The 15,837-nt window shown below is 36.5% G+C and overlaps 1 protein-coding gene across 1 annotated transcript in view; it reads right to left on the bottom strand.

Annotated features, from left to right (window-relative positions):
- Nucleotides 1-15,837, bottom strand: part of LOC124986112 (selection and upkeep of intraepithelial T-cells protein 8-like) — a 262,170-nt gene that overhangs the window by 18,219 nt on the left and 228,114 nt on the right. The window contains exons 2-5 of the mRNA XM_047554647.1: nucleotides 15,348-15,439; nucleotides 10,539-10,886; nucleotides 9,933-10,211; nucleotides 7,438-7,457 (exon numbers count right to left, since the gene is read on the bottom strand). Coding sequence (XP_047410603.1) covers nucleotides 7,438-7,457; nucleotides 9,933-10,211; nucleotides 10,539-10,886; nucleotides 15,348-15,439 — 739 coding nt within the window. The remainder of the gene's footprint in view (nucleotides 1-7,437; nucleotides 7,458-9,932; nucleotides 10,212-10,538; nucleotides 10,887-15,347; nucleotides 15,440-15,837) is intronic.

The following is a 15,837-nucleotide window of genomic DNA, read 5'->3' as shown; positions in this document are numbered from 1 at the left end:
TTGGTATCCCATAATTTTCATTGTAGAGGTTTTGCACCTCTTTAGTTAGATTTATTCCTCTTTTTTTTTTTTTTTTGAGGCTATTATGGGTGGAATTTTTATACTGATTGCTTTTCCAGCAGATTCCTTATTGTTGTATATAACATCTATTGATTTTTGTATGTTGATTTTATATCCTCTACTTTGATGTTTACAAGGTATAGATCCTCTGATGGAGTATATGATTTCATAGAATTAATTTTGAAGTGTTCCCTATTTCTATTTCATGGAATAATTTGAGGGGCATTGACTTTAGATCTTTGTAAAGGTCTGATGTACTTCAGCTGTGCATCGATCTTTGTCCTCTGCTTTTCTTGAACGCATTTTATTAATCCTTCAATATCATTGCTTATTGGCCAGTTTAAGCTCTGTATATCTTCTTGGTTTAATTTTGGTAGATCATGTGTATCTAGAAATCTCTCCATTTCTTCTAGATTTTCCATTTTATTGACAAGTTTTCAAAGTAGTCCCTAAGATTTCAGAGACATCTGTGTCAATAACTCCTTCTTCATCTCTTATTCTGTTTGTTTGTGTCTTGATTATCTTTATTTTGGTTAGTGTGGTTTAAGATTCATCAATTCCATCTCTCTTTCAAAGATTCAAATCTTTGTACCAATTTTGGAAATGTTTTTGCTTGTTTTTTTGAAACTTGATATGTTTCATTAGGTTGTTTACTTAGGATCCTTTTAATTTTTTTTATATAGGTTCTCATAGATATTTCACCTTTAATTTCCACTAATATCCATTCATCATTTAAAAGGGTATTGTTAATATCCATGGATTTATGTAATTTCCAGTTTTCTTTGCTGTTGATTTTTAATTTTATTGCATCATGATCTACTAAGATGCTAGAGATACATTATTTTTTAAAAAATTCACTAAGACATTCTTTGAATTTCAACTTATGTTCCATTTTGGAGAAGGTTGCACGAGCAGCTGAGAAGAACATGAATTCAGCTGTTGGGTTAAATATTGCATAGATGGTCCATTTGATTTAGAGTAATCTTTTAAGTTGGAAGAGTCTTTACTGATTTTTGCCTGGATAATTTATCTATTGGTGAGAGTGACATATTGAAATCTCCTGGTATCATTGAATTGAGATCTGAGTCTTTATATTGAGCAGTGTTTGCTTTATGTAATGCAGTTCACAATTTTATTTTGGAATTAAATATTTGTTGTTACTATTATTATTATTAGTATTATTATTATTAAAAGCAGAGTTTCACCCCTTCTTTTGGTGGGTGGGGTCTACCTAAACTGCAGTCCTCTGCAATGAAGAACAGCAGTTTTAGTGTTAGCAGCAATCAGGGCAGGGGATACCTGCTGTTATCAGCTCCAAGGGTCACAGCACAAAGCCAGATTCTTTTCCACTACTCTTGAGTGGTGTGTTGTAGCTCATGGCTGGCTATACTCCTCAGTGTCACCAAAGATCCCAGAAATCCACTGTCAATTTCTTTCTGGGTTCTTGTCTCGCAAATCCAAAGAATAAAATTCATAGACAACAATGGAAAGCAAGAGTAAAAGGACTAGGATTTATTCAAGTGTGAAGAAAACAAACAAAACCTTAATGGGGTAAAAGGGATCCAATTGCCTGTTGTTGCTTGAGTGTGCTAGTCTAGGGGTATATATAAATCTTGGGTCAGTGCTACTGGTCTAGATTTCTACTGATCAGGTTTTGGAAAAGGACCAATACTATTGGTCCAAACTTAATCAGGTCTTAGAAAGTACCAGTGTTATTGGTTAGCCCTCAAGTAACTCCTGCAATCCCCATTTGGGCTTGCCCCTATTTTCTGGCTGCTCATTAGGTCGGGCCCAAGGCAAGGCAGAACATTATGGCAGAAGAGTGTGGTGAAGGAAAGTGGCTCAGGACATTGTACCAAAAAGCAAAGAGAAAGAGCTCTTCTCACCACAACAAAATATAAGACCCCAAGACTTGCTCCTAGTGACCCACCTTCTCCAGCCACAGACTACCTGCCTATAGTTACTGTTATGGTTTGGATGTGTCCTCCAAAAGCTCATGTGTGAGGCTATGCAAGAAGAGGGGAAATGATTGAGTTGGGTTGGTGACTTAATCCCCTAATAGGATTAACTAAGTGGTAACTGAGGGCAGGCAGGGTATGGCTAGGGAGGTAGGTCTCTGGGGGTGTGCCTTTGGGATACATATTTTGTATCTGGAGTGTGGATGCTTTCTCTGTTTCCTGATCATCATGTGAGTCACTTCTCTATGCCACACTCTTCCACCATGCTGTTCAGCTTCAACTTGAGCCAGGAGAAATGAAGCTGGATATACATGGACTGAGTCCTCTGAAACTGTGAGCCCTTAAATAAACTCCCCCCCCTAAAATTGTTCTAGTCTGGTCTTTTAGTCTCAGCAGCAAGAAAGCTGACTGAAACAGTTACCATCCAGTTAATCGCTATCAGTAGATTAAAGCACTAATTAGGTTAAGGTTCCCATAACCCAGTCATTTCACCCCTGAACTTTCTTGCATTATCTCACCCATGAGCTTTGGGGTACACTTCATATCTAAACCATAACTCTGCTTATCCAAACTTTTTCCAAATTTCTTCCATAGACCAATTTCTAAGGCTCTTCCACACCATCGGGTATATGGTAATGGCAATGACTCCATTTCTTAGTACCAATTAGCTGTATTAGTCAGTAATGGAATTACTATAACAAATACTTTAGTTGATCAACTAATAAAGAGAAAAATGTTATTTTGTGTTTGCTGTTAGGGAAGTTTTACTCCATGATTAGGTGGACACATTACTCTTAGGCCTCTGGAAGGCGGGCAGCATATCATGGTGGCAGTGCATGGCAGAGCAAAACTATTTACCTTATGGTCAGAAAGAAAAATAGAGAAAGAAGAAGGGGCTGGTATCCACTGAGTGCACTATGACCCAAAGACCTCTTGCTAAGCTCCAGCTCTTAAAGGTTCCACCACCTCCAAATAATACCAGGCTTTACCACATGAAGAACTTCGGTGGGTGTGGGGGAGATTTGAGTTCCAAACCATATCAGCTGATATCATTTTACATCTTCCTTTAACATCTTCCTTTAACTACAAACTCTTCTTCACCTTCCATTTAATTTTTTTGCAAAAATTTAGTGAAGAATTCAAGTCATTTGTTTTGTGCGATTTTCTATGTATGTAGTTTGATGATTGCTTATCTGTCACTTTATTATATTATTCTTTTTTCATGTAACCTGAAAATTGGAAATTTCAGGAGAAGTTTAATCAGACTTGGGGTTTTTGTTTATTTATTTATCATTTCTTTATTTAGACAAAAAGACATAATATTCAATGACGAGGTTATGCATACACAGTAATCACTTGGTTCCCATGATGGGTTCTTACTATCTCCCACTCCACCTCATGAATACAAAGTCTGTGGATGTTCAAGTCCCTTATATAAAATAATTTAGTAATATAAATACTAAGCAGATAGTTATTATTCTATATCATTTATGGACTAATGACAAAAATGTCTCTATATGTTCAACACAGGCACAATTTTAAAAGTATGTTTTGATCTGCAGTTGGTTGACTGTGAATGTGAACTTGTAGATATAGAGGACTAGGTATATTTTCAAATTCCTCTCTTCAAATAGACTTACTATGCAACTGTAATATAACCTTTATTTTTAAATTAATGTTTGAGTTCTAATTTAATTCTTTTACTTATTTCTTATATGTTATTAATATATTTTAATATCCTTATTTCTATTTGGAAAAATTTTTCTTAATTTTTATAAACTCAGCAGTCATAGTACATTTTATAAATCCCTAACTATTTCTTGCTTTTAAGTACAAGATATTATTTGAAATAGGTAAAACAGTGAGCACAAAATCCTTTTCCTCTCATAATCCCACATACTTTATTTTTAATTCTAACATCTAGTGATACACATATTATGCCCAATACTGATTTTTTGCTTAAATATATATTTTTAGTTGTATTTGAACACAATGTCTTTATTTTTATGTGGTGCTGAGGATTGAACCCAGTGCCTCACACATGCTAGGCAAGTGCTCTACCACTGAGTTACAGCCCCAGTCCTCAATATTGATTTAATACTCTGCCTTTGAGGAAATTTTATCAAGAAAACAATGGGAATTTCTTATGGCTTTATGAATTGCAGTTTTATTACAAGAGGTGTTGGGGGAATCTTATACTGCATGGGCATGTTAACCCTAAATTATATCAGAAACAAATTTTGGAAATAAAATGAGTCATCTCCAACTTAATACCTATTACCTGGGATTCTCTGACTGAACAAAACTGTACAACGGTGAACTTCCTTCAAGGAGGCAGAGTGAAGGCAGTAAAGAACCTCCAAGTAGGATTAAATGTTAGAAATTTTTCAGTGAATTGGATATGCAAAACGAGGGTAAGTTGATCTATCCTGGGAAATTGTTACAAAATGTGCTTGGAGAAAACTGAATTACATTCTTTTGAGAAGGGTGCCAGAGATAAGATATGTCAACTCTATCCACGTTATAGGAGGAGAATGAAAAGTTTGAGAAGTAGAATTATGATTCTGTGTGTTACTGGCTGAAGGAGGGTGCAAAAGAAGCTGAGTCACTCTTTTATTACAGACTTGGGATAGAAGTGAGCTCACTCAGAGAGGTACAGACAACAATTTATCCTTAGAATATTAATGCATAGCTTCAATAAACACATTTGGGGACTTAACCTTTCATTCTCTTGAGAAACAGGGTGAACCTTGGCTAAAAGCAAGCTATAAAGTGGGGCTTCAGGGAGAATGTAAAATAAATCTGTAAGACAAGAAGGTCTCAGAGTCATGACTCCTCCTGTTCACTTACCTTTTAGATTCGATATCAGGTACCAGATCACGAAGATAAAATATACCATCAGAACAAATGCCACAATTACTATATCTTTCATCCAGCTCTTGTACAAGGAAAAGAATGGATCTGAAATAGAGACTGAGAAGGGTAAAAAAAATTAGTAAATTTTTGAGACTGCAATAGAGGGAAGGGATGTTCAGGAATAACATTTAATATTTCTTTACTTGTACTTAGAATTTTTTTTGAGTCATTGTTTACCAAATAAAATGGACTAATTCAACTAATCCTTAAAACAGTTATATAAAATGGATTTTAAATGTTCTTTTGTTACTATCCTCCTTATCATCAACTTTCAGTTGGCATTGTAATTGTATGAAAAGTTTGGGAACACTGGGATGAGTAGAATGGATTGGGGGCACATACAACTACATAACAACAAGCTGGAAAACCTGGAAGAAATAAATAAATTAAAGGAAACACACAACCTACTGAGACTGACCTAAGCCACACAGATCATGAACAAGTAAGCAGAATAAATCAGCAATCAAAAAAGTTCCCACAAAAAGAACCCCAAGACTAATTGGTTCACAAGGGAATTACGCCAAATATTTAAAGAATTTTTAATACCATTCCATATTATATTCTCCTAAATGATGGAAGAAAAGGGAATACTACCAAAGTCTTTTATTGAAGCCAGCATCACCCTAATATCAAAGCCAGAAAAAAGATAACATAAAAAAAGAGAAGTACAGGTCAATATTACTAATGAACACACATGCAAAAATCCTCAATGAAAAATTGGCAAAGTAAATTCAACAATATATTATAAAAATATACTTTGACCAAATGGGATTTATCCTGTGAAGTAAGAATGAATCAACATACATACATCAATAAGTATGATACATTGCATTAAAAAAACTAATAATCATCATCACATCATCCTCTTATGAGCAAAAAAAGGATTTGACAAAATTCAGCACAGATTCATAATTAAGCCCATCAATAAATTAAGTATATAAGGAACTTATTTAAACATATAAGTGTTGAAAGAAATAAAACTCTGTTTGCAGATGACATGATCCAATATGTAGACTACATAAGTACACACACACACACACACACATAAAGGAATTCAGAAAATTCTCAGGAAACAAAATATCCATACAAAAAACAGTAACATTTCTATGTATTAAGTAACTCTATACTAAGTAATATCATGTCTGACCATATATAAAAAAACCTGCAAGTAGTATCATAGTCAGACATGAGAACATGAAAGTTTTTTCTATAAGGACTGAAATAAAGAAAAGTTGTCACTCTCACCACTTCCATTTAGCATTTTACAAAAAGGTAGTGATTCAATAGTACTTTCATGACTTTGATTCATCTCAGTCCTAGTAAGTGAAATAAGCCAATACAAAGAAATAAAAGGCATCCAAACTGGGAAGAAAAAAGAAAAATTGCAGAGGTGGTCTGTGCCCTGGTCTCTCAGCTCCTCCCATTTCCTCCTATAGAAACTTCAGGAGGGAGAACTCAAGTGAAATGAAGATGCCCAAGGAACTTTGGCTTAGGTGCTCCATTTCCCCTCTACGTTGTATCTGTGTGCTTGTCTATTTAATGTAAACGTATTTATTTTCCTTTGACACTAGGGAATAGAGCTTTTTATTCATTGGTTTCAAAAATTCTGACTTTCTAACTGAAATACTGGTCTATGCAAGGTGTGACCCAAAGGCCTAACCTAGCAAGATGAAAAATGAGGCCGCCCTGCTGGTGACCACTCTAACTCTAAAATTCTCCTTTATAATTTGGGAGCAATGCTTCAAATGAGACAAAGTACTTCTGGTCCCCGATAACTGTCCTGCCTACTCATTTCCCTTAGCCTCTAAATGATGAAAAATTGTGTCAAAATCATATTTTTGAATATAATTATAATACTTCATTAATTTTACCTCTAAATGACCATATTTCATAGACAATTGGTTCACAGAAGGATTTCAAAGTTTCATAAACTTCCAGAAATTGCATTCAGATTTTGGGAACATGTTAGTATTGAAACTGGAAGGAGACTCTTGATATTTGACATTGTATCTTACTGTAGATTCTAAGGCCCAAATAGATAAATTTTGACTTGGAGTTGTGGATATTCATCAACAAATAAGTGGATCCAGAAAATGTTTAAAGAGTGACTAGATTCAATCATATTTTCTGAAACCAGTATATTTCTTTCTCCCTGTGTGTAGCAGAAGATCTGTCCCCTGTACGGTTGAAAACCTAGGCAACAGTGAGAGCAATTTTTGTCCTTGACACCCAAAACAATTTCAGCATTGGAATTTGATCCTCTGAGATGTCACCCAGACCACAGATCCTCCTAGTGGTGATGAAAGGCTGACATAACCTTGGCTGAACAACCACAAGAGACAGGCTTCTAGGAAAATAAGAGCAACCACGAGAGAGTCCACCACTACTAACCCCAATTACCTCTGGTCCGGAATGGCACATACACAATAAGAAGTGTGGCAGAACAGATTATGCAAAGCAGGAATTGAGCACACATGGAGTTCAACATATCAAGACATCGAGGTAGACATCGAGGCACACACTCTAGAAGAGAGAGAGTTTGATTGACAAAGGGGAACATGGGAATGTGGGACATCTCTAGCCTGAGGACCTCTATTTGAAAAAGCAGGAGACACTGTTCCATGCCAACTCAAAATAGGGCTTGATCTGTGAGTCTGTTTTGTGAATGGTGGCAAGTCCTAATCAGATTAGGTTTGCAGATCTCACAGAGCTAGGAGGCACTTTCTTTCCTAATTTGTACATCCTAATTCAGCAGAAAACTAACTTGGCTGGGGAGACTGGAAAGCAGTCTGAGGAATCTTCCTCACTTTCCTAGAGATTCTGAAGATTCAGGCTTAGACAGGGTAGCTGTGCCAAAACTGAGTTGGCTAAAAAAGGAATTGCCTTGGAACCACAGACTCAGGGAGCAGAAAAAGCCTGGCTTCTTATATAGTGAAGAAAACACACTTCACACCTCTGAGCTTAAATGTCCTGTCCAGGTACTCATTGCCACAAGCTAAGCAGACATGGTGAACATGTTTTCCCACTGAATTATTTATTTGTGAAATACTTAATCTTTGATTTACATCACTTTCCAGAAAAGAATGACCAAAAAATGTAACGTTTAATTATCTGAAGAGTTCACAAGTCATTTCAGAGAACTCAAGTCTCTAAAAGACTTTCATGGGAAAAACAGAGAAGGCTTACTCTCAGTGGTTTCAGAATTAAAATTAGGCATATTGTGGGGAAGTGATTTTGATATCCAAAGGAAATAAATTTCCCACAAAAATTATGAACTAGACTGGTGACTCAGTGACCTCCACAAACATTAAGATGTAGAAGAACAAACTTGAAACCAAGTACTGAAATAACAGCATAATGATTGGAGCATGGGATTCCAGGACAGAGGTATCTATAGTCCAATCTTGGCTCTCCCATATGACATATATAATCTATGATAGCCTCGTCCCTGAAAGGATGACAATAATAGAACTACCCTTTTGCATTGATTTAGATAAATTCTATAAAATGATTGTCACAATGGCTGGCAGATCTAGGTTCTCAATAAATGTGGTTTATAGATTAGGTAGGGGAATGTACCAAATGGATTATAACTTATTCTTTGCCTCATGGAATCTTTGAATTAGTGAGAAATTTTATCCGTCTCCTATCACTTTGAATGATGCTTCTCAATGAAGTATCTCATTGTTATTTTCTGTTATGTTGACTACCTGATCTTTCAATTCATATCCCTCACATCTAACAGTTTTACTTGGTTGTACAATGGTATCCCTTGGAAAAATTTGGTTTTATACATATATAAATTTGGTTATCTATTGGGGAAAGGATTGTACTTAGAAGTATCTGATATCTGTAGCTGATGGATCACTGTATAATTTCAAAATTCATAAAATTAGGAGAAAAGAATATGTTTATAAAGCACCTGTTATTGGTTTCCATTATATATCAGCATTTCATATTAGTTTATTCAAAAACCTGAAGCAAAGAAGTTGTAATATTGAAAACTAATGGGCTTCTGTGTGGGCAAGAAGACAGTGGTTGAATTAAATGTATCTTAGAGCAAGACTGACAGGATTCATTCATCTCTGAAGAGTTTGATGTGGAAGTTGAATCAACTTCATTTTGACTGACTGTTTCTTTTATTTTTGATTGAAATTATCATATAGGATTCAATTTCAGGGATTTGATCTTCTTTCAACCTATCGAATTTTTGCACAGAAACACCACTCTTGCCCTTGTTTCCTTTCCAATCAATTTAATTTCATTGTTTTGTAGTCAACCTTTGTGCAAGACTTCATTCTGAAGGTCGAAGAAATTTCCCTTTGCAAATCAGAAAGTGACCCAGAGGCTTCCAGAGCCTCAGCACAGGGCACTTATTTCTGAGACTCTTCTCCACAGCACTGCTGCTCTCACCACAAATGGGGAGAAGAAATACAGTTGTATAGACAGCCGATCAAATAGCACCAAGGACCAGTGGTGGCAACTAAAATATGGCAGGTCCCACAGAGAGAGAAAGGGAGTCCAGGAGGAGTGGCTGGAGCTAAAGCAGGACGAGAGGAAGACCATGAGAGATCCTCGGGTGCTGCATGTGGATGTGCCACCAGTAGCTTCGAGGTCCAGACCTAGTGGCTGGGAAGCTTCTCTTACTTATAACATCAACTTTGGAGCATCACATCCTTTATGTTACTATTACATCCTTTATGTTACTGTTAAACCTACACATATTGTGAGGGTCTAATGAAAGAATGAACACTAAAAACCTTTAAAGCTGCAATGTGTGGTTCAATTGTGAATTATCATTGTTCTTATAATATTTTTCTTCTAAAGCCTTCCTCTTAGCACCTGACAATATCCATATCAGCAAAACCCATAATAATGATAAAGCATCACACTCAAAGGGTGTTTGGCAAGGTAGAAGCCCCTTAATTTTAACTACCCCATTAGTTTTCTTGTCATGTTTCCAGGTTGACAACCGAACCCTGATGACAGAGCACTCACCTGCTAGGATGATACTTGTTCGTTTCTCTTCACCTGTTAGAGGGTTGCAAACATAGCACATAATCCTGTCTGACAGGTTTCTGAGGAGAAGAGTCATCTTCATGTGGAACTGTCTGGCTCCATCCTGTGAGTACGATTTTGATGAATGTGGAACTACCTCTCCCCTGCTGTCTCTCCACTCCATTTGGGGCTGTGGGAACCACCCTCCTGAGTCACACTGCACCAGGAGTCCGTCATTAATCAGAACCTGAACACTGATCTGTGTTTCCCAGCCAAGTGCTGATGGAAATGAGATAGAACCATTAAGACAGTGATTGTATTGAGGTTGGTTGGCAAGTTAAAAGGAAACAGTCTCAATCGTGTGATGTGCAATTTAAAGTTTGTGAACCGAATCCACATTTCATTTACAAGTTAGACCAATTGGTGACTCTGTAATGTCTATTCACTGCATAGTATATTTTTACAGTAGATATATGAGAACTTATAATACTTGAATATATTTTTAGATTATGGAAAATAAGTCAGAAGCATTGAGATAATTCTCCTCAATTTTAGCTTACCATGTCAAAAGGGCTTTGTTATACAGTGTTCCACAAGCACACATACCTGCCACGCTTAGGTTCAGTCTGGCTGTATCACTGAAGTTAGCGTCTTTAAATGAACACCAGTACAGTCCATCATCAGAAATGCTGACGTTATGAATTCTGAGGGTCACTTTGCCCTCTCCCATGGCCTCTTTCACAAACTCTGTGCGGTTTACATATTCGGGGGCAGCTTCTCCATTTACTTCATGACCACCTCTGTATAGGTGAACAAGCGTGGAATTGTCACCCCTGAACCAGCGCACCTCCATGTGCTCTGCATTTCGTGGTGGGAACAACTGGCAGCTGAGAGCAGCCTGTCCTCCTACTCTAGCCACCAAGTGCCCCATGGGAACAGTTACCATCAGTTTCTCTGTGCAGAAAGGAAGAAAGCCAAAATAAATCATAAAGCAATAAGAATCCTGTTGCTACACACTACATGAAGGGACATACAAAATTCTTCCCAGCAGACCTAGCTGATCTAAATGTACAGCTCTGATTACATTCACTTCAGCTTAAACCAATATGTTATTGTTTTTGGAAAGACCATTAGATTTTCAAAACTATATTCATTTGGAGGTTTTTGGGAAGATGGTAGAATAGGAAGCACCAGCAATCTGACTCCCCACCCGAACAATTGTATGGGCAGGATCGACCTTCTATAACTATTTTGGAACTGTGGACTCTATTAAAGGCTCACAACTTCCAGGAAAAAGCTTGGGTAGTAAATTGTAGTTAATTACAGCTAAATTCAACTTTTAGCGCAGTAGAGCTACCTGCCCCCATCCTCAGTCTCTTGGCAGTAGTTACTCATAAGTTTCTAGAGCAGCTGTGCATAACTTGAGGTAGTCAGAGGGGCAAAAAGGTCTCTATCCTCTGAGCATTTGGGTGTCTGTGCTCTAATCACTGATTACTGCCTCTGATCACAGAAGTACAGACAATGAGGTGGTTGGTGATTGGACCTTCCCCAGTGGTTGCAAGCCCCCTTCTCCAACAAGGCGATATCAAGGGCACTGAAAAGCCTCTTTCCTCCTTGTTTTTCTCTTTTACTTTTTTTGGGTACCAGGCAGTCAAGACTTGGACATTCAAAAGCAACAGGAAAGAATTATAGTCTAGGCACATGCCCAGAGAAAGACCCAAGGAGACCTTAACCTTATGCTTCAGGGTGAACCTTGTCACAAACAAGTAGTTTAGAAGAAGCAAAAAGCCAAACACATTAAACAAATACAATTCAAAAACATGTAATTCCAGGAGGAACAGAAAGGGGAAAAAAAATTGAAGAAAAGTAAACAAAGCTTAAGGGACATGTGGGACATTGTCCAGCAGACCCACACATGCATTGTAGGACTTCCAGGAAGAAATCGGAGAGTGAAAGGGGAAGAGCATCTCAGGGATTTGTCTCTCATCAAATTTAGGAAGTTTTCAGCCATGACTGTTTCAGAAACATTCTGAAAAGAAGAAACAAAAGTGGCCCATAGATATTTTTTAAATGCTCAATATCATTAGCCATGAGCAAAGTACAAATCAAAACTACAATGAGACATCATATCACTCTGATTAAAATAGCTGTTTCTAAAAAGAAAAAATAAGTGCTAGTGAAGATGTAGAGGAAAAGGAACTCTCATACATTGCTGCTATGAATGTGAATTAGTATAGCCATTATTGTGAACAGCATGGAAATTCCTTAAATAGAATATTTTTCAGCTATAAACATGAAAGAAATTCCATCACTTTCAGCCAAATGGATGAAACTGAGACATACTGTTAAGTACAATAAACAAGACACAGACAGGAAAGTGCCACATGCTCTCCCTTATCTACAGAAGCTAAAAAATGTTCGTTTGAACGCAGAATAGTGATCAGTAGAAGTTGGCAAGGGTAGGGAGCAGATCAAGGGAGGGCAGCTTTGATCAGTGCATGCTGTATCATTCACAGCTAAATGGAGCAACCCATGTGCCCATCAACAAATAAATGAATAAACAAGATGTGATATATAAATACAGTATATACAATGGAATAATAGCCCCAGAAAGACAGGAAAATCTAACATATTCTACATTACTGAAATAAGTTTACCACACAAAAGACAAATACTGTATGAGTCCACCTGTATGAGATGTTTAGAGTGGTTAATACCACGGAGAAAGAAGATAGGGTGGTGGTTGACTGGAGTTGGGGGTGGGGAGAATGGGAAGAATTGTTTAATGAGTATAAAGTTTCAGATTTATAAGATGAAAAGTCCTCTATCAATAGATAATGGTAATGGTTAAATAACCTAACCAATGTAGCTAATACCATTGGACTCTACACTTAAAATGGTTAAAATTGTGGATTTATGTTATGTGTATTTTCCTGCAATAGAAAATTAAAAAAGAAATGCATTAATTTAATCTTTATATCTTATAATCTCTATTTTTTATAGGATGTTTCTGAGAGTAGGAAAAACAGTAGAGTACATCAGCAATAATAGAAATTTAATCAAGCTTTGCAGCTAAAAACTCATAAACATTTGAGCCAAATTTAGGATTTTAATGTAGTATTGCTGGGATGAAAATTATTGTTCCAATTTTTTCTTGGAAGGACCACTTAGTAAACTTAAAACATGTCAAATATTCATATAGATTTCCTTTTTAGAAGGAAGAAAAAGTGGTAAAACATAGAACTTTAGAGGAGAGCAGATACATTTTTAGTTTGACACATTCCCTATAAAAGAACATGGTTTTGATTTTGTATTTGGGAATGAGAGAAATTATCAACCTAAATGAAAACTTTAATAAACTATCCTATTAAAAAAATAAACAAAAATGAGAATTAATCATGTGAGCCTTGCTAACTTAACAGTTAGAATGACAACAGGTATAGTAGGCAAAATAAAATCTCAATTCAATGCATTGAACAAAAAAATTAGGATATTAAAGGTATATTAGCACATATTTTAAATATTTCACCAAAATTATAAGTAAACGTGTAAAACCTTCAAAAATACAAGAAGTGTTTTACAAAACTAAAAAAGGGCCTTTTTAGTATAACATTTCAATGGGCAAATCTAATAGAACCTGATTCCAGCAGAACCCCATTTCTCCCAAGGAGAACAACCTAAATAACCGCCTGACTTGACTTACACTGACCTATGCAAATCCACACAGAGCACCAGGGGAGCATCCTCAGAACTGTCTGCAGTGTGCGGTGCCTTCAGTGCAGCCAGGCCCTGTGGGTGTGGACCCCAGATGTTGTGGGAGGAGCAAGGTGTCAGTGACAACCAGAGCTTCCTCAGGTGCATATGCTCCATTAACCATCTCACATAAGTCAAACTCTTTCTTTTTTCCCTCTCTTTGTTTCCATTACAATCTCCTCCCATCTTTTCCAAATGAGTTCCTTTAGGTGATTTTGACCACATCTGACTCTGTTCATAATTACTGTTCAGTGTATTTTTGCATCTGCCATCAGGGAGAAAATTCTTTCACTGAAGTCCACAACAGGGTTCCTCTCTCAACTTTAGACCACAACTAGGTCCTTTGATAGCTCCAAGCCATCTGCACATTCTTGATATAAAACCTACCTATCTTTCAATATTTACAAATCATTTTTGTACCTATAATCATAAAACACATTATTTCAGAAAGCTATTTTCTTGAACTAACTTTGTCACTTTGACCACTGGATTTTGTTACAAAATTGGTCATTTTTTTTCCTAAATTTCTATTAGTATGAAAAAGTTTACATAGAAATAGACATATATATTCAATAGAGTTAATAACACAACTCTAAAACTGACCTAACAGAGTTTCTTGGCAGTAATTTTTATATTTCTTTATTTTAATCTATAGCATTTCTTTTTGATTCCTTCTTAGAATTCATATCTAATTACATTTTCCATTTGTTCTTAAATGTTATCTACTTTTTTTCATTAGGCCCCTTAGTATATTAATTATAATTGTTTTAAAGTTCAGGTCTACTGATTCCCACATCCCCATCATGTCTGAATCCAGTTTTGTTCTCTCTTCGAACTATGGATTTGCCTCTTAGTATGTCTTGCAAAATTTTGTAGAAAAGCAAACATAATATACTGAGTAAGAGGAATTATGGTGAAAGTTTTTAGTGATGAGGTGATACAGTTTGGGGGAAGGAGAAACATTCCTTGGTTCACACATTAGGTTTCAGTTTGGGTAAGCCTGTGACCTTGGGTTGTGAGTTTCATGGGAGCTCTCATTGATATTTCCCCCTCTTAAGTGGGACAGGATGGATAGAAGAGCCTTGAATTAGATATTTTCCTTCCCGTGGGTTGCCTTGGTTTTGGAACCCCAATAGGTTAGTCTCTGCAAAATAGTTTCTCTTGAGTACAGTGCATTTTAAGACAAATGCACCAAAATGATTACCTTTCTCCTCCCCTTGCTGAAAGCACAAAGAAATTTTCTCCAATTATTTACTGTAAGAACCTGGTAGAAACCCTGGTGGTAAAAGGCATGAGAGTCCTGACTCCACTAGCTTTCTCTGGGGTTTTGACTCAGTCAAGTCCGCACACAACCTCCAGCGATTGGATAGTTACCATTTACATTTTCCTATCCTGGTACTGGTTTCTCTAGAGGTTTCTATATATGGATTTCTGCTTTGGTAGATTCCTGCACCTCTCTGTCTCTCCAATATGGGGGGCAGTAGTTTGCCCTATAATCTCACTTTTCATGGATCTAAGAAGAGTTGCTGATTTTCGTTTTTGTTTTTCAGCCTTTCTTTTCTTATTACAATAAAGTGCTAACTTAAAGTTCTCCCCAGAATTTGACAGGACACTAGATTCTTTCTACTGCTGACTAAGTAAGGAAAAAGTAGATGTTCTTACCTGAAGTTGATGTTATCACTTGCAAGAAAAGAAAGCATACACAGTAGCCAGAAAAATTAGAGGATGCAGGCTCCATGATATCTGGATAAAGACTGGAAAAAGATCACAGATTATGAGATACAGTGTATAGATTGCTTGGATACACGGATTTCATCAAGATTATAAAGAGGGGTGATCTTCAGACGCTTTCCTTTCAGAAAAATAACCTTTCTCAGTGCTCAATAAAATAACCAAGAACCTATACATTGTTCAGGTCAAGAGAAGGAACAAATATGGGAAGCACAAAGCACAGGCACCTGCCTAAATGAGCATACTAAAGTAAGAAGAGTATCTTTGGATTCATGTGCTTGAATAGCTCAGACCAAATTTGGTTGAACTAAAAGAGGTTGTTAATAATTTTTTATGTTACTTCTAAGAAACATGGCAAAAATGTTTTAACTAGTAAAATTTTGTGGCCAAATTTGCACTTTAGAAATACAGAAGTGGTTTT

Source organism: Sciurus carolinensis, chromosome 1 (genome assembly GCF_902686445.1).
Source record: "Sciurus carolinensis chromosome 1, mSciCar1.2, whole genome shotgun sequence".
NCBI classification, from domain to species: domain Eukaryota; kingdom Metazoa; phylum Chordata; class Mammalia; order Rodentia; family Sciuridae; genus Sciurus; species Sciurus carolinensis.
The sequence above is the reverse complement of the archived record's forward strand: the minus strand, read 5'-3'. Positions and strand labels throughout refer to the sequence as shown.